A 22,783-nucleotide genomic window follows, 5' to 3' on the forward strand; every position below is an offset into this window, starting at 1 on the left:
ACACTCAATTACAAAAAATGAGTGTTTCATGTATCTGTATGATAGCCTGTTTTTTCTCTGCAGGTGTGAACTGCGGTGTTCCTCCTCCTCTGGAGCACGGTCAGTATCATGGAGAGGATTTCTATGCTGGGAGTTCAGTGGAATACCAGTGCAAGCCTGGCTTCTACCTGCTGGGGGAGAGCAAGATGCAGTGTGCTAACAGTGGGAAGTGGGCTAGCAACCCACCTGCATGTCTGGGTAAGTGAGACTGGAAACATAAAAAAACTTTCTGTTCATTCATAGAAGAGCTCATGTAATCCAGGGATGTCCAGCTCCTGGTCCATAATCTATCCAGTCTGTATGCACTTGAGTGTTTATCTGCTGTATGCACGTGTGTGTATTGTAGATGTGGACGAGTGTGCCTTGGGTTCAGATTGTGATGAGCATGCCAGCTGCCAGAACACAGATGGCTCTCATATCTGTACTTGTATCTACCCCTACACTGGAGATGGACGGAACTGCACAGGTAGGGCAAATTACAGTACTGAGCATAACATGTAACACAACTGACAAAACAGATAATACAGTTTTACTCCACCTGCAAAGATCATCTGTGTTGGTAATATTGCTATCATTAATGAATTAATACATTTCTTTAAGTAAGATATTACAAAGTTATCTTTAGAAACAGTCTGTTCATAGGACTCATAACTTTTGTATATATTTATGTCATTTCACTGCTGAAACAAATGAACTTTTTCATTGGAGTAAATAAACTTCACCTATAACAAAGTAGTGCTCATTACAAAATATGTGGTCATTCATTGCTGGACATGAATGATCACTTATTCCCTTGTCCAGGACAAGTGAAAGTTACTTGCCTGAGCGGACAAATAAAACAAACAGGGTAGTAATTATTTTACAAAACAAAAACAAATAGAGAAGTGAAAACTTTACAAAAATAATAATCATTTCAGCATATATTTTAAAAGTGCTAGTTTCCCAGTTGAGTAGCCTACCTAGGTGCATGGGTAGCGTTACAAATGGCGAAAAAGGTGTATCTTCAACAGACCTGAGGGTTTTGCATCAGTGGCAGCAACTAAGCCAATCGGTCAGAACATTTACGAGATCTCCACAAACTGGCCAAGTGCCAGGTAAAGCTCCTAAAAGAGTCAATCTAAGGGTTATCACTGATTTATTCCCACTGCGATGAAGAACAAGGAATGTTTTGCGTTACCTCCCATCCACTCCCCAAATTAACCATCAAACCACACAGCTCACACAGTATGTTAAAAGTGCGCTTTTTCTAACGTTAATTGTATATGAGGTCAAGAAGCAGGACTCCTAGATAGTCTTTAAATTAATGACTTTAATTGAATGTTATTACTCCAGCTTGCCACAGCGTTGGATGATTTACTTCAGAAACTTGTGAACGAGAGAGAGGAAGCATTATGTGTTTGTGAGTGAGTGAGTGAGTGAGTGAGTGAGTGGCAGAAAGGAGAGAGAGACATAATGCTGACTGAGACTTAGAGACAAGATGATTGTAAAAATGAGAATGTAACACCATTTGAGTTAACTGAATCAAAATAGCAGTCATTTGCAAAATGTTATTGACCATGGACAAATGTTTTTGTTCTTTAGACAAGTAAGATGTGGAATTACTTGTCCATAGAACAAATCCCCAAACAAGCTTAATGTCAAGCCCTGCTCATAATCCACAGCAACAGCAGATTAAATGATAATTTATTTGATTTTTTTATGTCCCACCTAGAGCCAGTGAAGTGTAAAGACCCAGGTCATCCTGATTTTGGCCATCGTGATGGTAGCATCTTCATTGTGGGCAGTGAGGTGGTCTTCACTTGCGAGGATGGTTACGAGCTGATTGGCTCATCCCGTCTGTCATGTTCTGAGAGAGGCACATGGGAGGGAACATTCCCTTATTGCGCAGGTAAACAAGTATGTCAGGCCCGAGATCCACTAACAGTCATTCACCACGTTCAATTGCCGAATGAATATAAAGGTGTATTGCACTGATTTTTTAAAATGTCTGCATAATTACAAGTGTTTGACCTGTAATTGATTTCAAGTGTGCAATCATTTCAAGTGTTCTGATGAGAAATGATGCACTGTAGAGAAACGTAGCAACCCATGAATCTACCCATATTTGGGGACTATTTTGCCCTAGAGTGCTCTGCATGTACGTTTTAGGCCACAGTCTTATCTCAAAACTATCATGAAACAATTTCTCAGGAATCAGGCAACGTATTTATATCCCTTTTGTGCAATAGCTTTGTGTGAGGTGGCTTCTAGAGGTGTTTCTGGTTCCCTAACAACATTGTTGCGAACAGTAAATTTGTCTAAAAATAGCTAATTTCTCATTAAACACCTTTGAGTAACTTTGTTTACTTCTTAAAAATTGAGTTATCCTATTTGCATAAATGACCTACATTAGATCCTGACCTGAAGCTCTTTAGTTTCTTTTGAATGAGAGCCTTTGTGCAAACAGTTCAGATTGTGCCAGGTTTCATTTGAAACTGATGAATCAACAGATCAGGTTTGAATCTGATACGTCCTCTTTGTGCTAGTGTTTACCAGAAAGCATACGCACATGCACACACATATACACAGAGCGAAACAAAGCACGGATTAGATTAACTGTTTTGTCAAATACATCCAGAATGCTCATTGTCTCTGTGACACTGTTGTCCAGCTTTATTGACCATTCATGTCAGTCAGTATTCAAAGAATTGACCATAATAGCGCCCTGGGTCACGGGTGGTGCTGGAACCTATCCCAGTGGTCATAGGGCAGAAGGCAGGAAACACCCTGGACAGGTTGCCAGTCCATCACAGGGCAGAAATGCAAACATAAACATTCACACACAGTGTGACATAGTGTCACACACGTTCACACCTAGGGGCAATTTTGCATCTCTAGCTCCAGAAACCGGAATGCGCACCCACGCAGACACAGGGAGAACATGCAAACTCGACACAGAAAGGACAGCACTACCCACTGTGCCACCCCACCTGGATAGTATGACTACAAAAATATTTTTTTGCTCTAAAGCGATCCATTCAGATGCATGTTAATGTCCAGGCCAGGCTCATCGCCCACACACTTCCCAGGACAATTTCTTTTACATTGGGTTAGGATTGATGGTGGGTTGCTGATCTAATGGAGCAGTGATCTAATTGGGTATGACTGTGTTGCTGAAAGCTTTGTATGGTGCAAGTTGCTGGAAAAGTTCAGACAGGCTCTTTTCCACTGTCAACACACTGAGAGACTAGGCTTTACTAGAATGTTGGAAATGTGTACTATAGTAAGGCAATGTGTTGCAAGGTGCTGTCTAAAAATCAACTTGGATGTATTTAATCCAAATGTACATTGATTCTTAGAATGGTTTGATAGGAACATGAAGGTTGTATGATTCACTTGTTAACACTTTATTTAGAGGTAGTGTTAATAAGGCTACATGGCACGTCATTCCTTCATGTCGACCAAGTGACAAGTACAGGATATACTTCTGCGGATCTTTTGAAACCCTCAACTTGTCATAGCAAAAAACTACAGCTACAGAGTCACTTGTTTAAAACATGCTATTTCATTTCAGTCCATGTCATTTATCAAAATATGTAACTTGGCATCAAAATTGACCGAATTAGCCTGTATAACAGGTGTCAGCTGTCATAAAAGCTACTTATGTCTAGGGATGTGCATTCAAACTAAGTTTGAAATTCGAGTGTCTGTAAGAGTTCATCAACAGATATCTGGTTAACAGCAGGGAAGGACACGCCCATATATTGTCTGGACTAAACTGGACTGGTTTATAGTGGCTGCTGCAGCAAAACGCGAGTTTCATTTCATGCATGCTCATATGAACACGTTTATGTGTGACGGAGTCATCTTTTTTGAGCTTCATTTTGTAAAAAAACATTGCCCGCTGGTGTTCCTCAAGTAATAAATATGCAGCTTACATGGTGAGCCTATAAGGCCAACAAGCTCTGCCCTGCGAGAGTTCCACTCTGCTTACGTGTTCATTCTGCTGCTGCTCAAACTGTTTGAAATCAACACTGATTAGCATTTTTAATCACTATTTCACATTTTCAAGTTTTGACACTTCATTGTATGCCTATTAATGTTGTTTTTTGTTTGGGCCAAAAATTAAAAGTACCTTTTTGACCATTTTCATCCGGAAATTTTTGGTGGCCAAAACTTTGGTGCTAATATATAGTTTATGAGTGTATGAAGGGCTTATTCAGGTGTCATATAACTTTATAAACATTGTCCTTAATAAAGTATAACCTTTTGTAACTGCAAATATTTTATATCTTTCAGCTCTGTCATGTAGTCCACCCACTGTCCCAGAGCATGGAATCATGAAGGGGACAAACTTCACATACAGAAGCAAGGTGACTTTCAGGTATCAATGTCGGTGCTAGAAGAGTCGTGAGGAGCATTTTAGCTCAGGAAGCCATTTTTTCTATGGCACATTACCTATTACTGTGTTTAGCGTCATTTATTTAATTGCTCTGAATATATATATTTCTCTTCTCTTCATGCAGCTGTGAAAAAGGTTACATCCTGGATGGGCCAACTGAGATCCAGTGTCAATCTAACCTGAAGTGGAATAGTGCAACACCTAGCTGTCAGCCTGTGATGTGCAGCGAGCCCCCTGCCGTGGAATTTGCCGAGTTCACCCTCAACAGCAAAGTTTACCTGTCCACTTTGTCATACACCTGTATGGAGGGATATAGGTAAACATTTCAGTGTTATGTTTAAGACTAAGACTGGAGGAGACACCCAAAGTACCCAAAACTTTGAGCACAAGATCTTTTAACAGATACACATTATATTTCCAAAAGTATTCGCTTGTCTGCCTTCACATGCATATGAACTTGAGTGACAGCCCATTCTTAATCCATAGGGTTTAATATGATGTCGGGCCACCCTTTGCAGCTATAACAGCTTCAACTTTTCTGGGAAGGCTTTCCACAAGGTTTAGGAGCGTGTTTATGGGAATTGTTGACCATTCTTCCAGAAGTGCATTTGTGAGTTTAGACACTGATGTTGGACAAGAAGGCCTGGCTCGCAGTCTCCGATCTAATTCATCCCAAAGTTGTTCTTTCGGGTTGAGGTCAGGACCAGTCAAATTCTTCCACACCAAACTCGCTCATCCATGTCTTTATGGACCTTGCTTTGTGCACTGATGCGCATCCCCAAGCTTCCCACAAAGTTGGGAGCATGAAATTGTCCAAAATCTCTTGTTCTGCTGAAGCATTAAGAGTTCCTTTCACTGGAACTAAGGGGCCGCGCACAACTCCTGAAAAACAACCCCACACCATAATCCCCCTTCCACCAACTTTACACTTGGCACAGTGCAGTCAGACAAGTACCGTTCTCCTGGCAACCACCAAACTCAGGCTCGTCCATCGGACTGCCAGACGGAGAAGCGTGATTTGTCACTCCAGAGAACACGTCTCCACTGCTCTAGAGTCCAGTGGCTGCGTGCTTTACACCACTGCATTCGACGCTTTGCATTGAGCTTGGTGATGTAAGGCTTGGATGCAGCTGCTCGGCCATGGAAACCCATTCCATGAAGCTCTCTACGCACTGTTCTTGAGCTAATCTCAAGGCCACATGAATGTTTGGGGGTCTGTAGCGATTGACTCTGCAGAAAGTTGGCGACCTCTGCGCACTATACGCCTCAGCATCCTCTGACCCTGCTCTGTCATTTTACCTGTCATTATTTGGCCTACCACTTCGTGGCTGAGTTGCTGTCGCTCCCAATCCCTTCCACTTTGTTATAATACCACTGACAGTTGACTGTGGAATATTTAGTAGTGAGGAAATTTCACGACTGGACTCACAGGTGGCATCCTATCACGGTACCACAGAGGAATTCACTGAGCTCCTGAGAGCGACCCGTTCTTTCACAAATGTTTGTAGAAGCAGTATGCATGCCTAGGTGCTTGGTTTTATACACGTGTGGTCGTGGAAGTGATTGGAACACCTGAATTCAATGATTTGGATGAGTGAGTGAATACTTTTGGCAATATAGTGTATATAAAAATAGTGGCCTGGTAAAATGAATCAGTGAAATTTTCTATGAATGGTTATGAATTAATAGCAAGTATCTAAGATTCCACAACTCTGCTATAGTGATCTTAACACCTTCCTGCTGTGAAGATTACAGGGCTCAGGGGAGCTGCGGTGTGAGGCATCAGGAGAATGGACATCCCCTGTCCCTGTCTGTGCCAGAGTGGACTGTGGAGAGCCCCCTCCTTTAAAGGATGCAGTGATCAAGGGAGACAACTTCACTCTGGGCAGTCACGTCCAGTATATCTGCAAACAGGGGTAACTGTACTACAGACATCTTTCTCGCAAATTTAGAGACAGACATGTAGAACTGTACATAATCCTTAATATGTGATATACGTGATTTCATTACGACTTATGAAATTCTGTATTCATTTTAACTAACAGTGTTTTATGTTTACCACATCCAGATTCACACTACTTGGTGCTGAAACTCGGGAGTGCCTGCCAAGTGGAGAATGGAGCCATATCTCTGCTCAGTGTGTGCCTCGCCAGTGTGGATCACCACCGCCTGTTGACCATGCCCTCTCTGATGCCGGACACCAACTGTTTGGTGACACTGCTATCTACTTCTGTGACGATGGATACACCATTGGCAACAACACCAAGCTGTTCTGCAATGCAGAGGGTGTCTGGACACCCCCTGAGGGCTTCAGTATGCCACACTGCACTGCCAATTTCTGCCAGCGCCCACCAGATCTACCTCATGCCATTCTGGACTCTATCAACAAGCCCAAATATGCTAGTAACACAGAGGTCAGCTACAAATGTGAGGAAGGCTTTGTGCTCAATACCACAGCAACTCTGAAATGCTTAATGGGAGGAGAGTGGTCACCTTCTCCCTTGGATATTGGGTGTGTACCAGTCAGATGCTCCAAGCCGGAGAGCATTGATAGGGGTTACGTCAGTGGAACCAACTACAGCTTTGGAGCTGTGGTTGCATATAGCTGTGATAAGGGCTACTACATCAGAGGAGAGAAAAGGAGGACTTGTAAGGCTAATGGAGAGTGGGGTGGGGTTTTACCAACTTGCCAGCCTATAGCTTGCTCTAGTCCACCTCGCTTGACTAATGGCTACATCCAGGTGTTTATTCCAGCATTTTCTTGTCATCTGTTGGTGTTGGTATTTTATTGTTGTTTTATTGCTTTATTGACTTTGAATGATTCTGTTTTCATCTTCATTTCCAGGAGCCTTCCAGGAAAGCTAGCTATGTGTACAGCAGTAAGGTGACATATGCTTGCAATGCTGGTTATCGCCTGATTGGGAAACCTGAGCGTATGTGCATGGCCAACAAGCAGTGGTCCAGCAGTGATCTCCCAGTGTGTGTGCTTTTGACCTGCCCTACACCTCCTGAAGTCAAGCATGGACACTATCGAGGCTCCAGATTTGAGGTGGGAAGTAAGGTGGAATATGTCTGTGATGAAGGTTATGAACTCACTGGAGATGCAGTCTGGACTTGTTTGAAGTATGGCAAGTGGGACAAAAGCAAAACTCCACACTGTTCTCCAGTTCAGTGTCCAGAGCCACCTTTGGAGGAGAACCATCTAATATTGCGAAGCTTTGATTCAGATTCAGGCACTGTAGAGCTTTCCTGTGAGGATGGCTATGTGCTGCATGGGGCAAGGACTCTTCGATGTACCCCAACCCAAGAATGGAATACTTCCTTCCCAGTCTGCAAGCAAGTATCTTGTGGTCCACCCCCAGAGGTTTCCTTTGGCGATCCATCACCAGCATCTTCCTATTTCGGCAGTGTGGTTACCTACTCCTGCATGGCTGGATTTACCCTTCGGAAGGAAGCTTCTATTAGTTGCCAGGCAGATGGAAGTTGGAGCACCCCTAATCCAGAATGCATTCCTGTGGAATGCCCACATCCTGAGGAAATACCAAATGGTATAGTGGATGTACAGGGCCTGATGTATCTTAGTACTGCCTTGTACAGTTGCAAGCCTGGTTATGACCTAGTGGGCAACTCAACAGTGTTGTGTGGTCAGAGTGGCCTTTGGATTGGGGGAGTGCCTGCTTGCCACCCCATTGAATGTCCTCCCCCTAAGGATATCCCCAATGGCTCTGCTAAGTACTCGCGGCATCAGTTTAGCAGGTCTGTTACTTACTCCTGTCAGCGTGGATACCATCTAGAAGGTCCAGAGACTCTTACCTGCCTGGAGAGTGGTAAATGGGACATGGAGGTTCCATCTTGCAAACAAGTCTACTGCTCGCCTCCTAAACCCATTGAAAATGGCTTTGTTGAAGGCAGAGACCATAAGTTTGGTGTTACCATCTTTTACAGCTGCTTCCCAGGCTTCTTGCTTGTGGGACAGAACCACCTTACTTGTGAGGAACATGGTTGGTCAAGTTCAGTGCCCACCTGCATTCCAGCAGACTGTGGCCTTCCTCCACACATTGACTTTGGAGATTACTTTAAAATCCAAGACCAGTATGCTAAGTTGTCTGGAGGAGACAGCAAACCAACAGGCCAACCTTCACCAGCAGACACCAGCTTTTTGCATGGAACCATGGTCCAGTATCGCTGCCATGCAGGGTATGATATGAATGGTGGAGTTGTATTAGTATGCCAGGAGGATGGGACATGGAATGGAACTGCTCCTGTTTGTGTACCTGCTGAATGTGAAACACCACCTCAACCTGAGCATGGATCAGCAATAGTAACAGACACTGCACTGGGCAGCTTAGTGGAATATAGCTGTGAAGAGGGGTATGAGCTGGATGGTCAAACAGTGCGACAGTGCATCTCAGGAGGCCAGTGGAGTGATGAAGCGCCACACTGCATTCCAGTCAACTGTGGTGATCCAGGAGGTATTGCAGATGGCGAAGTGGTGGGAAGTTCTTTCCATTTCAAGGGAGTGATACACTATGAGTGCCATGCTGGATTTATCCTGCAAGGTTTAGAAACTAGGACTTGCCAAATGGATGGTAAATGGGACGGCAAAGCACCATGGTGTAGGCCTGTGTCTTGTGGACGTCCTGTGGTCCCAAGTTATGTGCTAGTGAGTGGAGACAGTTATACCTTTGGCAAGCGCCTGCTCTTCAGCTGCAACCCTGGGTTCATCCTTCATGGGGCAACTACTAGTGTTTGCCTAGCTAATGGCGCTTGGAGTGAGAGTACTCCTAAGTGCCTCCCAGCTGACTGTGGTCAACCCCCTATTATTAAGAATGGACGTTTTAGAGGAACAAATTATGGTTATAATGGCAAAGTAAATTATGAGTGTGATATGGGCTATACCTTGACAGGAAATCCCACGCTTGTCTGCAGAGGTGATGGACTGTGGGATGATCCTCCACCACGATGTGACATAGTCACATGTGACCCTCCTGAAGACATCAGTCATGGCTTCCTGAATGGCTCAAGCTTTAATTTTGAAGATGTAGTGGAGTATGTTTGTTTTCCTGGCTACGAAATTGTTGGCAGTCCAATTTTAAGTTGTGCAGCACAGGGAACCTGGCTTGGAGAGGTGCCTGAATGCAGACCATGTATGTGCAGTCCACCAGTGCTGAAGTTTGGTGCTGTGCTTGGCCGAGATCACACCTGTGGGGCCAGTGTTTGGTTCCGGTGTGATGATGGCTATAAAATTCTTGGACCCACAGAGGCCGTGTGTGACAAGGGTGGAATGTGGAGTCCAGGGGTACCCATCTGTAGCAGGAGCAGATGTTCCACACCTCCTCCAGCTGTACCTAATGCTGTTGTAATAGGCAGCCCTGCTACACTTGATACAGTCACCTATGGATGCAGGCCAGGATACCTTTTGCGAGGACACCCAAATCTCTCCTGTGGAAGATTTGGTAGGTGGGGAATACCTAGCCTACACTGTGATCCTGTGTCCTGTGGAGAGCCCCTTCCTGTCCCAAATGCAATGATTGTAAGGTCTGCTTTTACTTATGGCACCAAGGCTCAATACAGGTAATTTGAGTGCTGAAACATCTTGCTTATGTCAAAATCTTATGAATCTGCACTGGTTAACATTGTATCTTCTTTTTCAGATGCACTTTGACCATATAATAATTTCTCCTTGTTTCAGGTGTACCGAGGGATATGAAATGGTCACAAAAACAGACTCAGTCAACTGCCAGAGCGATGGTACTTGGTCTAAACATAGTGTGAGGTGTCGGCCGTTACCATGCAGCCTTCCTACTAACCTGACCAATATCGTGGTGGCAGGGGCACAATTTACACCAGTGGGAGGCACTGTAACAATCTCCTGCAAGCCTGGGTTTTATCTTGAGGGCCCTGGGCTATCTGAATGTGGGGTATAACCTGATTCTGTCTTATGTAACCTTAGTTGCAGATGAGACTTAGTTATTAACTTAAATACAGAACTATCAACCAACTGAATGTTGTGAAAAAAATATGTAAAAATGATGAAACATTTTACCTTTTTAGTAATATAAAATGAGTTTATTTTAGTTGGCCCTAACATTAAAAAGCAAAATGCTTTGTGTTTGTATATAGATAGTTTTTATTGATATTATGCTCGAAGTTTACAGCAGGTCATAGATGCATATTGATTAATATATATTGATCTAGCTTTTCGGCAGATGGTCTCCATCTTTCTCTTCCAATTCATGTGTGCCTGTCGTCTGTGAGAAGCCTCTTCCCCTTCTCCATGGTAACATTGAAGGCAGAAGTTACAATTACGGGGACATGGTGATGTACACATGTTTGCCAGGGTTTGAACTGCAGGTACATCTAAAATATTTACAACTGACCTAATATTTACACTTCATCTAACAATTTCTTTGGTATGAAGTAGGGGTGCACTAATATAGGAATTCTGGGTCAATGCAATATTTTATATGTATATAATATACATATCGCTGTTGTCGGAAGAAAACGTCATATCTCCAAAATGATAACTTTACACGAAAAGGAAAAAAACACACTCTACTTTTAATGTAAGTCAGTGGAACCAGACTTTTTTCCAAGTCGTTTTGGGCCATTCTTCATGAAATTTACACACATTGTAAAGGGCAACAGGCATTTTCAAATTATGTCAAAAACTGAAAAATGTTTTCTTCCGTCAGCAGCGATATGCATAATAAATAATATAAATATGTATATTATTATGTGTTTATTATAAAATTCTGATAAATTCTGATATTTTTTTAACAATTATCTATTATCAATACTGATATGATTCCAATATGATCATGCATTCCTAGTAGGAAGTACATAAATGTCGTTGTCCAATAAGCCCTTATGCTTATATTAATGTTACATTATTTTTTTTCATTTCTTTATATCTCTCCTCCACAGGGTGACAATGTTCAGATCTGTCAGAGAGACAGAACATGGAGTGGGGCTGAACCTCTGTGTGTTGGTGAGCCTGTGTCATATGTCTTGACTATATACATACAAAAAAATCATTGTATAGTACTGTGTGGAAGTCTGCCAAAATGATATGTATGTTAATTTATCTGGTTATAAAGCATGTATTTGTTAAAAACAATAACATTCCAATTGATAAAAAAAAACAATACGTTGTGAATTTCTGTGTGAGTGTGTTAGAGTCCAATATTAACAGTTATATCTAGTACCTGCCTCAGCTAAGTCCTTCATTAAATTAAAGCAGGTGTGCTACTGATGATGAATTTAAACAATTCATGCAACGGTTTTGAGTGCACCAAGTAGTCTGGAACCAGATATTCTAACCAAGATGTTAATAATTAAAAAAAGTTTATGGTTTTTATGTTTATTTGTATTTATTCTAATGATATATTTTTTGCTGGGGAAAACTCACTTACTGCAAAGATAAACAGTTTTTTACATATATATATATATATATATATATATGTGTGTGTGTGTGTGTGTGTGTGTGTGTGTGTGTGTGCAACTAATATGGAATCTGCATAAACCCATTGTAACACTCTAAATTAATAATGACTAGACTGCATCCAACAGTTTATATTTATCTTTTTAATTACTCTATTTAGCTTACTTCTTAGCACATGATATATCAAATGTTAACATGGCATAAGTTTATTTTTCCTGCGTTAAATCTTGTATTTTCAGCAATTTCATGTGGTTCTCCACCATTTGTGGAGAATGCTGTTTTGGTGGCAACCGGTGAGTCATATGAGAGTAATGTTACATATTTCTGTAACTCGGGGTTGGAGCTGATTGGTTCACAGAACCTCACCTGTCAGGCGGATGGAACATGGAGTTTACCTGCACCAAGCTGCAAGGGTAAAAATGCTGATCGTAGATGTTTTTAATGATTTTAATTACATTATAATCTGATCTGTATTTCAACATTCATACAATATCTCTTTCATTTTCTCTCAGTCCCTGAAGGCTGTGCAAGGCCTGACAGGATATTAAATGGGAAGTTGCAGGAACACAGCCTGGCCAGTGGGAAGGCTCTGAAGTTTTTCTGCGATAAGGGCTACACTCTGCAGGGGGAGTCCCTTGTTGTTTGCATGGGAAATGGTTCCTGGAGCTCGCCTTTTCCTATCTGTAAACGTAAGACTGTCAGACACTGTCACTCTTATGTTAGCTTCCTAGCACAGCCTTTACTTTTAGAGAGTGAAATGTGAAATTTTCTGATATTTACAAAAGCCCTTTTTTTTTAACTAAAACAGTATATTATTTTGCTCACTTTATATTTTCTGAATCATTTTGTAGCCTTTATAGCATTTATAGTTTTTGCATATATCACAAAAACCTTTTATTTCTTGTTGAAGGTGATGTTTTGTAGAGACTTAATGTTCTCGTTGGTGAGCTTTGTTATCTATAGATTATAGATTGTGTCACAGGAGGTCTACACAAGATTACACAAAGGTTAGCAACCCATATCGGAAGGTCTTCTTACGTTTTATGAATAGTAAACATGTCTCTCATTTTTTATATTCCTCTTTGTCCCATATCTCCATTCTTTTGAGCCGTCACTCTCAAATGCAAACATAACTCAGCTAATTCTTTTTATATATGCTTATGTGTGAAATCTCAGCTATGTTAGGTAATGCTTTGTGCCACAGACACATTAAGCAAGCACAGGCTTGCAACATGCTCATATTTCTGACTCCTACGCAAGTTCTCAGCTTCATCTCATTACACCTTGCATACAGACAGTATTTTCCTGCCTCAGTGTCCACTTAGTCAGATAACACTATCTTCTACATAGCTATAAACAAAGCAAAAGACAAATCTGTGGCACAAGATTTGTGTAGCTGGTTCACTCACAGTGAGTGGTTTTGTGCTGAGCTCACATTTGGTCAACAACATATCAATAATCATGTGGTTTGCAATTTATTATCTGCATTCTTGCACAATTTGCATTCACTGACACAAGATAAGTATAGTTAAACCTTTGTTTTTAATGGCTAAACATTTAAGCTTTAAAAATACTGTATACAATTCAACCTCTTAAACATCCAGGTGCGCAACCTGTCAGCAGGTCTAGGCTTCTGTTCTTCACTCCTGTTATTCACTCAGTTTGCATTGCTTCCCAGTGTAGTTACTGATGAATAAGCCTTAGGTTGTAATAGGGGAATTTAAGGGGTAGAGTGAGATACAGTGCAGTTGCACTACAATTGCTGCCTCTTTTTTACTTTAGATTTTAATTCCAGGTGCTGTTTCAGTTGAGGATCTATTCCTGCATGCACACTATTTATAAATCACTGTAATGTGCATTTAGAAAGGAATCGGGGTGTTGTTTCACATATAAAATGTAAATATGTCAACATTTACTGGAATTGTATTTTTTTGCATCATGTGTGATTGAGTGGAAATGTATACAGTTCATACAGTAGTTCATTTTTTGTATGAGGTGAAATTAAGAGAAAAAAATGAATACCTCTCTCCACAGCTAAGACATGTCCACCTCCACCTGGTTGGACAGGGAACGCCACAGTATTCCTGGTGGGTCAGACCTTATCATTTAGATGTCCCAGAGGTCAGCAGGTCAAAGGTCAAAAGGGCAAAAAGGTTGCCACCATAACCTGCAGGAGTGACCAAACTTGGAGTCCAGTCAGCACAGTTTGTGAGAGTGAGTAGGCATCACCTCTCAGCACTATTACTACCACACAGTGCCAACAAGTTATTCAGCTGTTATAACTTTTGCAGTATTGTGTGAATGAAGGTGAATGTATGTCCAATAAGACCTCTCCCAAATCGGTCCCTATGCCCTTATCTATTATCTTGCAATGTAAGCAGTTGCTGAGCCTTTAAAACTACAAGGTAAGGAGAAAAGACCTTTGACACAGATTAGTTCAAGCTGAATTGAATGTTGTAGCTTTGGAAACAGAAAAAAAAACATGACTATCTGTGCTTTTACATACAAACCTCTTTTTGTTTGCTTTAGTAGTCTGTTCACAATCCTGACACAGCAACAGCTTACAACACAACTTATAAGACTGTACTTTGGCTGACTTTTTTTACTTTGCAGGCCAACAGGGCCTGCATTAATGTTCAGTATCATTTACTTCTCCAAATCTCTTGTTTTATTAATGACCAGAGCTGAAAAACATGTTGATTTTCAATGCTATTTTTGCTCTAATGTTTATTCTTACATAGCTTTCAGGGTTTGTACATGATTGCACACATGAAGAGTTTGGACAGTTTCACAATGATGCGCTCTTTACATCTCTTTAATATTTACCCCGCACTAAAACACACACATACACACCCATATGTTCCATAGTGGGGAATTCCAAGACTGAATCTCTCTTCCTCTTTATCTTTTTCTGGACTCTGATACTTTGGTAATTTGATAAAGCCTCCCTGTAGTCTTTCTTTCCCATTAATATTTCAGCATCATCCTCTTTCCTTTCTGAGTACTTCTGAGACAGTCTCTTGATTGCAGCTTCAGGACACCCATTGTAATGTTATTTGAGCCACAGCATTACAACATGACCTACAGACAACCTAAACCTATTACTGTCTGTACAGTGAAGGATATTGTTTAAATGTTACACTATTAAAAATATGGTTCTTCAAGGATTCTTTAGGAACGAAAATGGTGCTGTATAGAACCATGACCACTTAAAGAACCCTTTGCATGATTAAAGAAATGAAAGTGTTCTTCAGATTGATGGAGAATGTACTGTAGGTGGTTCTAGAACTTTTTGAAAAAAGAAGGGTTCTTCTATTGTTACAATGTCCAGCTTGTAATAATAGAAGAACTCTTTGGGGTGCTATATAGAACCCTTATCAAAAAGGTTCTATTTACAACCATCTATAACACATTCATGCACATTCTCCATCAATCTAAAGAACACTTTCATGATATAAAGAACCCTTTAATCACGCAAAGTGATTAAAAGAGTTCTATATAGAACCATTTTCTTTACTAAAGAACCTTTGAAGGACCATCTTTTTTAAGAGTGTACTGTACAGAAATAGACAGTATGTAATAGACCATGGGTATCATGTTATTGTCAAGAGGCATGCATACAACAACAACATACACTAGCTTTCCATGATATTGATAACTAAGTGCTGTTTTGAAGACAATGTAGTGTTTTGCAGATTCAGAATAGCAAAAATGTCAGATTTTCTAAAACATTACATATTTGAAATTGAAATAATCTCTAACCCAGTCTATATTTAGTCTATAACCAATATTTTATTGTGTCACTTGGAACCTACTATAAATAATGATGTTCAAATTATAATGTTTATCATCAATACTTCATGGTACAGAGTTTCCCTAATAGGCAGTATGCAGAATTATGAGGTGTGTGCTATTGTATTTAAATATACTGTGAGAGACCCTGCTTTAAATTTTGATAATAAACTGGCTGCTAGACTGGGTGTAAACTCTTTCCCTTCCTTTGCATGACCTGTTTTCATGGATATGTGGTTATTATACTCAGTTAAGAGCCTGCATGCTTTTTATCTTTGTTGCTGTGATGTATAAATGGTGCTATTAGGCCTGAGGTACTTGTTAGCATGTGCAGAATCAGCATACTGTTGTGAATGGTTTGTTGTTTACATCCCTGCGCTTGCTTGCACAGATGTGTCATACATCCAGAATTTCTAGTACTTCCAGAATGAATGAACAATAGGTGAAGCCTTTGTTAAACAGCCACAGAAATGCTTCACCCAAAAAAAGCAAACATAATGTTATATGCAAACTACGTAGTAGAATCAATACCCCCTTTGCTGGAATCAATACCACCATCCACATTCATTTCCCCCTAAACAATGTTTTTGCTTCTATCATCAGGACAAAGTATTAAATAAAAAAGAGGATACATGCAATTATGTAGGGCAAAAGCCCCTAATAAAACCACCTACATCTAAATAAACATGTTATTTATATGGACTTTCAGTTTGTAGTGATATATATATATAATAAAATTAAAAAGCAGTCTAATTTAAAAATCAAGTTTTATTTATTAAAAAAATACTAAAATAAAAAACAGAAAAGATGAGATGTCTGGAATGGGCTTAATTGGGCCTCTTGAACCCTTTAAGCTCACGTATGTTCCTAGTAAGGCTACTCACTGTTTTATTAAAAAAAAAAAAAGATTAATTTTAAGAATTGATAAACAGAGAAGAAGGCTTGTGAGTAAATAACTCATTTAAACTATGAAGTATTATTAATAAAAATGTAAACATTTTATGATTTTAAGCTAGGGTTGTTCCTTAAACTAGTGAACTAGTTAACTAATCAGAATGTTTTTAGGGAAACAATAGGCTGTCAATTTAGTAATAGCATTCTTTTTGTTATTTATTTATTCATTTATTGGTTTATTTTTAACAAACCTCCAGAAAGAAATCGTGGGCCATGTTGGAAGTGAGCCTCTCTATAAGTTTAAGTATAGTTTATTTTACTGACCATGTTGCAGTCATCACTCATGCACTGGATGCTAAAGAGTGAGAAAGATGCAACATGAAAAAAAGTCTTAAATGTCATCATCCATGTGATGCACTTTTTTGTATTTTTTGTATATTTTAGATTGTGATCTCTGCTGTTTTACCGACAGTATGATTTCAAATATGATCTAGGCCTACCAAAACAAACAAGTGTGCAAGGCACTGTCATGCAAAATTGTAGCCACTCGTGCTTAACAAGTGTAATAAAAACATTTAAACACAAAACTAGTGAATGACATTTCATATTTTGTCATGTTTTGAATTTACATTGTGGATAGGAAACCCAAGAGTAGATGGTCTCACTTCCTTTTCACTTGACCCATGCTGTGTCCCTGTGTTTCTTATAGAAATGAGGCTTCTGTTTAAACTCTTTTGACAAACGCCATATAAATCACTTAGTAGAGTCAAAGCATTATCTGTAATGATGCACAAAAATGTATCAATAAATTCAGAAATCATACTGAGCGCCTATATCAGAAACAAAATAATACAGTTTTGCACTTATTTATTTTCTGAAGTAGAGTTAGCATGTCTGTAAGTTTTATTCGTGACAGCCTACGTTTACATAATTGCTAATATTAAAAAAAACTCAGAAATAGTATTTTATATATGTTTAATCAATAAATAAAACTCCTAGTAACAGACATAGATGTGGATTAATTGTATGAGATTCTCAGTGTCTTTAGTAAGTTGAGTGATCCAATATTTTAAATATTTCACAATAAAAGAACAAGTGGGTTTTATTAAGTATGTGGGCTTATTAGGGGCTTTTAGTCCATGAAGAGTTTATCACCTTCTGAATCACTGAGAGAATCTCCCTTTCTAACTGCCTGGCCCAATACATCTCAACCCTACACAGGGGTGTCCTGCGGCCCTCCACTTCACATGGCTAATGGAGTGGTCCGTGGGGCAGTGTTCCAGTTTGGCGATGTGGCGGTGTACTCGTGCTTCGCGGGCTACGTCATGGAAGGCATTAGCCGGAGTGTGTGCTTGGAGAATGGCACATGGACTCCGCCCCCTGCCTGTAGAGGTAGAACAAGGACACGCCCAGTCCTGCCTGAGCCACCCCCTAAACCCCCCTCCTTCTACTATGAGCACATGTGACTGTTCTTGACTTTTCTGTTCTTGAGTTGCTAGTTTATTAGGTACTCATACTACCTTGTACCTACAATCATTGGCCATTTTACACACAATGGGATCTGAAAGTCTGAGACCACTGAAAATGCTTCTATTTTGCATTCCTTTCTAATCAAATATGAAGGTCTTCATTATCAGCATAACAATTTGAGTGAAAAGTAGAATCTTTGCATGTTATTATAAATAAATTTCTTAGTGTTTGGTATGTCACACTTTTGCTTTAATGACACGTGTGCTCATGGACTCCATAAGTTTGGGCAAAAGCCTCCGATCAGTACATTAGATAAAATTTAGACTTGTCTGAACATGTGTTTCAATGGAAGGAATCAAATCTGACCATTTTGTGCAAAGGCCTTAACATGGTCAATTTCACAAATTTTCTTGAGTTTGAATAGCGACCCAGTAATAGTGCAGAACTTTGAATATTCTTCTTCATTTTAATTGTCAGAACTTTTCTTTCTTTGAACTTTTCCAAGGTTACAAAAGATTTTCAATGTGGTCTTGGACTTTTGGACTCCACTGTAGAGTTAGTGGTTGTGGTGCCTGTTTGGTTTATCAGACATCACATAGTAGCTTTATTTGAGTTTTTTCACTGTGTACACTTACTGGTCACTTTATTAAATACACCTACCATGTTGTTGCAGCCTACAGGTATGTGGCTAGAGTCCAATCTAATCTATTATTCATGCACAATTTTGCGTTATTCATCCTATAGCCATTCAACGCTGGTCAGTTTCTGACTACAAAATTGCCCTTGGCTGATACACTCATACCAGCACAGCACACACTATCATGTCAGTGTCATTGTTGTGTGGCGATTGGTTCACCACCCAAATAAGACCTGGTCGGATGTGGTCCTCGGTGGTTCCTTTCTATTAAGGCCCCAGGGAACCTAAAGCCATATTTTCTTTCTAAGCAGGTTAATGCCGTGTGAAGAACTTTCCAATCTCCAATAAATGACCAATGTATTTTGCGAAAATTTCCCTCTTTCATTGTAAGCTGGGCAGTGCTGCTTTTATAGGCTGTCCCTTTAACAGTCACAAGGCTGATTTGGCCTCTCCCACCCACACAGCTTTACCAACGGCCTCTTTCTCTCTGTTCAGTAGAAGAAACTTACCAAGAGAAAGCTAAAGACTTAGTAAGCATACCTGAGCTATCCAGCTAGCTCATCTCTCTACCTGTCATCCAATTGTTCATCCGTCTGTTCATTCATTTCTTCATTCAACCGGCCACACTAGAATTCTTTGGATTATTCTGAATGTTAGAACCACGCCCAGGCAGTTCTCTCTGATAAGCAGTTTTAAGCAGTGTTTCATTATATTGCTGTCTTGATTTTTCATTTAGACTTTGCTGAATATTTCATACAACACCTAATTTTTGTATATAAACATCATACAAATATTTTTTACATTTTACACTGTGTTCTACGGGACTAATGGATCTGTAAACCTACAAACTGTAAACCTACAAATTGCATCTATATGGTAGGTGTAACTGATAAAATGGCCAATGAGTGTAAGTAAGGAGCACCTAATAAGCTGTCAACCCAGTGTACACATACAAACACACACACACCAATGTGTGATTAAGGCTCTTGTCTTTCCCCCTTCGGGTAACACACTGATGATGAATTATTCATGGGGTTTAACCTGTATGTACACATTCTTCATCACACAGCTCCTTAAAGTATCAGTACTCCATACTGTTCTACATTATAATCATATTCATATTCATTTAACATGCATGATCACCCTGACATTCACTGAGTTGCTGCGTATCTGTGTGACCATTGTTAGTGGGTAAAACAATTGATTTGCAAATCATCTTCATGCCATTGTGGAATGCGTGACACTTGAGCATGAGCTTAAGACGCCGAGGAGCATTATTTCGCAGCTTGTCAATTCCAGCTGAACATAAGGTTAAGACACTGAGGAGTATTATTTTGCAGCACGAGCTTGGGCTGGAAATAAAACCTTGCTTCTGCCTCTCCCCTGTTATAGGATGTACTGTTTAAGACCATGATATGTAATATCTAGGTTGGTTTCTTATGTGTTTCATATTATGACTCTTAATTAGTTTTTTTGATAGTTTGTCTGTCTGTGTGTCTTTCCACAGCTATATGTTGGCTACAGTGTCAGAATGGAGGTGTGTGCCAGAGACCAAATATATGCTCTTGCCCAGAGGGCTGGATGGGTCGCCTCTGTGAGGAACGTAAGTTTTGCACGCACAGACATACACGCCTGAAATTCCTCTTGGATCATTTGTGTGCCAGTTTTGGTGGAATGAAAACATGCAGCCACACTGGTCTTTCCAGATAAGATAAGACACCCCATCTCAAGTAGATGAATTCTGTTGAAAGTTCAGATTTGAAACTTTCAGTTGGTACTATATGTGTGTTTGTAAGTAGAAGAGGAGATATTTTATTATATATATCATTTTTTTTACATCAGTTTTTTTTTGCATTTTTGCAGTGTTTCAGAACAAACTAAAAAGTCATACAGACCTGTTGATACAGATGTAAATTGAATGTTAATGTTAGCCACTATGTAAACTAAAATGTAAAATTAAACCCATTATGTAATTAAATACAATACTGTGCAAAAGAGACCACCCTTCATTTACGTAATTTCCAGTCAAAATGCCTATTAAGTGCAAGTTATTCATTTTCAGGAGATATTTCTGAGGAGATAAGACGTAAGATATAAGCTATAAGATAATCCACTTGCTTAATGAAGGGGAAAGTAAGTGAAAAAAACAGGCACTTCCAAAGCTGAAGTTCAGATAAACAGTACTTAAAGCTTTCATCTTTGAGAGACAGGATAAAATCAAGCACCACTCTTACTTCAGAAAAACAATCCACAGGTGTTTCTGTCCATCCTTCTGCTGTGAGAAGACAACTCAATGCCATGTGTCTGAAAGAATGTGTGAAAAGAAAATAGGCAGAAAAAACAAGTCCAAATCTCAACATCATTGAATGTGTTTGGGCTTGATTACTTGGAACTGGAGAAGTAGAAAATGCAACCAGCTTCTAAGACTGAACTTCAGAGGCGTGTGAAAATATCCCTGCTTTTTTTCTTTGAAAAACCACAAAAAGAAGGAAAGCTGTTAAAAAGGTAAAAGGTGGACACTGAAAATGAAATTCTATTATATTATATATCTGTGTAATTTTCTATTAAATATGTATTTTCTGTTGTTTTCCTGACAGTGAAAAAGGGAATAACTTCTATTTAAAGAGCATTCTGACTGGAAATTAGATAAGGAAGGGTGATCTTTGACTTGCAAAGTACTGTATGTAATTACATTTTTAGTATCGCAAAACAATAATAATAACTTCTAGGGGTTAACACTAGAGATGGATTGATCAGTGTTTTTGGAGCCGATATCGATTGCCGATCACCTTTCAGCACGATCAGCTAATGACGGATAGCGATTGAGGGTGGGACTGGATGCCACATTTAAAGGCACTGTAAGTGAAACTGGAGAACAATTATTGATATTTGAACTCAACAGCAAAACAAATACACCCGTCCCTTCAGTGCTCCTTCAAAAGCTCCGACCCTCAAATTCATGGACACGCATTGCCATGGCAAATGACATTTTTTTATATCTTCATGGCCATGAAATGCTTTGCATACGTACAGACAAAAACCAGTTAGCAAACTGTCGCTACATTTGCTACTGTGACGGCACAAAACAGCATTGACCTATTGATTCTGTGAAACAGCAAAAATAGGTTATGCAGACACAGAGCACCCTCCTCATCCCTTATCATGCCTTTCAACTCTCAGTGAAGCTGACGTCAGCTTCTTTTTCGCCAGCTTCTTGTTAAAATTTTCCTGTTCCACCTTAAATGATGCAGCAGTTACATTCTGGCACATCAGGCTAGCATGGCCATTGAAATAACTGGAGCCTACACAAGCAGCTCAGCTAACAGGACAAAACAGTTCTCCTGCTTCATGGGTGGATTTTTAAATATGTGATTTAAAAAAAGGCTGACATAAGAGCGCTTTTGCAGTTCTGCGTCTTGTTTTTATTTTCAGCCCCTGCCAAAGATGTACGTCATGGAGCTAGTGCAGCGTAAGCTAAGCGAAGGTTATTGCTCGGATGCTAACATGCTAACAGAAATGAATCCTTGTTCAATGACAACAAGCCAAGTTAATTACAGCTCTGTGCATGTTCGCACAGCCCATTTACAGCAAAAAAGAAGCCAAATATGCAAAATACTTCAGGAAAAGCATTTTTCGTTCGTGAAATAGATATGACGAGGCCGAAGTTTTCTATTCGCCAGCTTGTTGTTCGACCATTCCACCTTAAATAGTGCAGCAGTTACATTCTGGCACCTTAAGTGAAATAGCTATGGCTCATATGTTTTATGTCACCGATCAGCTCTCAGGATCGGCTAAGTTAGAGAGATGTTGGCCGCTCGCATATTTGGTCTGAAAATCAGGCGATACCGATACATAGCCGATCAATTCTTCATCTCTAGTGAACACTGTTGAAACAGCTGAGAGCCTTTCTGGTGTTGCTTTGTGACAACACCTGTTGTAAAAAGCGCTATATAAATAAACTTTACTTACTTACTTACTTACTACTATAGACAGTGCACATCTCAGTACAACTTGATTCACCTAGCCAGAACATTCATTTACATTTACATTTACATTACATTTACATCATTTAGCAGACGCTCTTATCCAGAGCGACTTACAAAAAATAGGTTAGAAAGAAAGACAG

General features: G+C 39.9%; 1 protein-coding gene across 2 annotated transcripts in view; it reads left to right on the plus strand.

The window, feature by feature from the left end:
* svep1 (sushi, von Willebrand factor type A, EGF and pentraxin domain containing 1) overlaps positions 1-22,783 on the plus strand; it is a 142,804-nt gene that overhangs the window by 108,430 nt on the left and 11,591 nt on the right. The window contains exons 31-46 of one of the 2 annotated variants that reach the window (XM_036596174.1): positions 64-237; positions 386-505; positions 1,751-1,927; positions 4,318-4,402; positions 4,545-4,736; positions 6,169-6,336; positions 6,489-7,161; positions 7,266-9,994; positions 10,113-10,341; positions 10,619-10,774; positions 11,348-11,411; positions 12,104-12,277; positions 12,377-12,553; positions 13,899-14,078; positions 17,772-17,942; positions 20,165-20,260. In XM_036596174.1, coding sequence (XP_036452067.1) covers positions 64-237; positions 386-505; positions 1,751-1,927; positions 4,318-4,402; positions 4,545-4,736; positions 6,169-6,336; positions 6,489-7,161; positions 7,266-9,994; positions 10,113-10,341; positions 10,619-10,774; positions 11,348-11,411; positions 12,104-12,277; positions 12,377-12,553; positions 13,899-14,078; positions 17,772-17,942; positions 20,165-20,260 — 5,565 coding nt within the window. The remainder of the gene's footprint in view (positions 1-63; positions 238-385; positions 506-1,750; positions 1,928-4,317; positions 4,403-4,544; positions 4,737-6,168; positions 6,337-6,488; positions 7,162-7,265; positions 9,995-10,112; positions 10,342-10,618; positions 10,775-11,347; positions 11,412-12,103; positions 12,278-12,376; positions 12,554-13,898; positions 14,079-17,771; positions 17,943-20,164; positions 20,261-22,783) is intronic. The other variant, XM_036596175.1, reaches the window with a different exon arrangement.

The sequence above is a fragment of the Colossoma macropomum genome, unplaced genomic scaffold (genome assembly GCF_904425465.1).
Source record: "Colossoma macropomum unplaced genomic scaffold, Colossoma_macropomum, whole genome shotgun sequence".
Classification (NCBI taxonomy): Eukaryota; Metazoa; Chordata; class Actinopteri; order Characiformes; family Serrasalmidae; genus Colossoma; species Colossoma macropomum.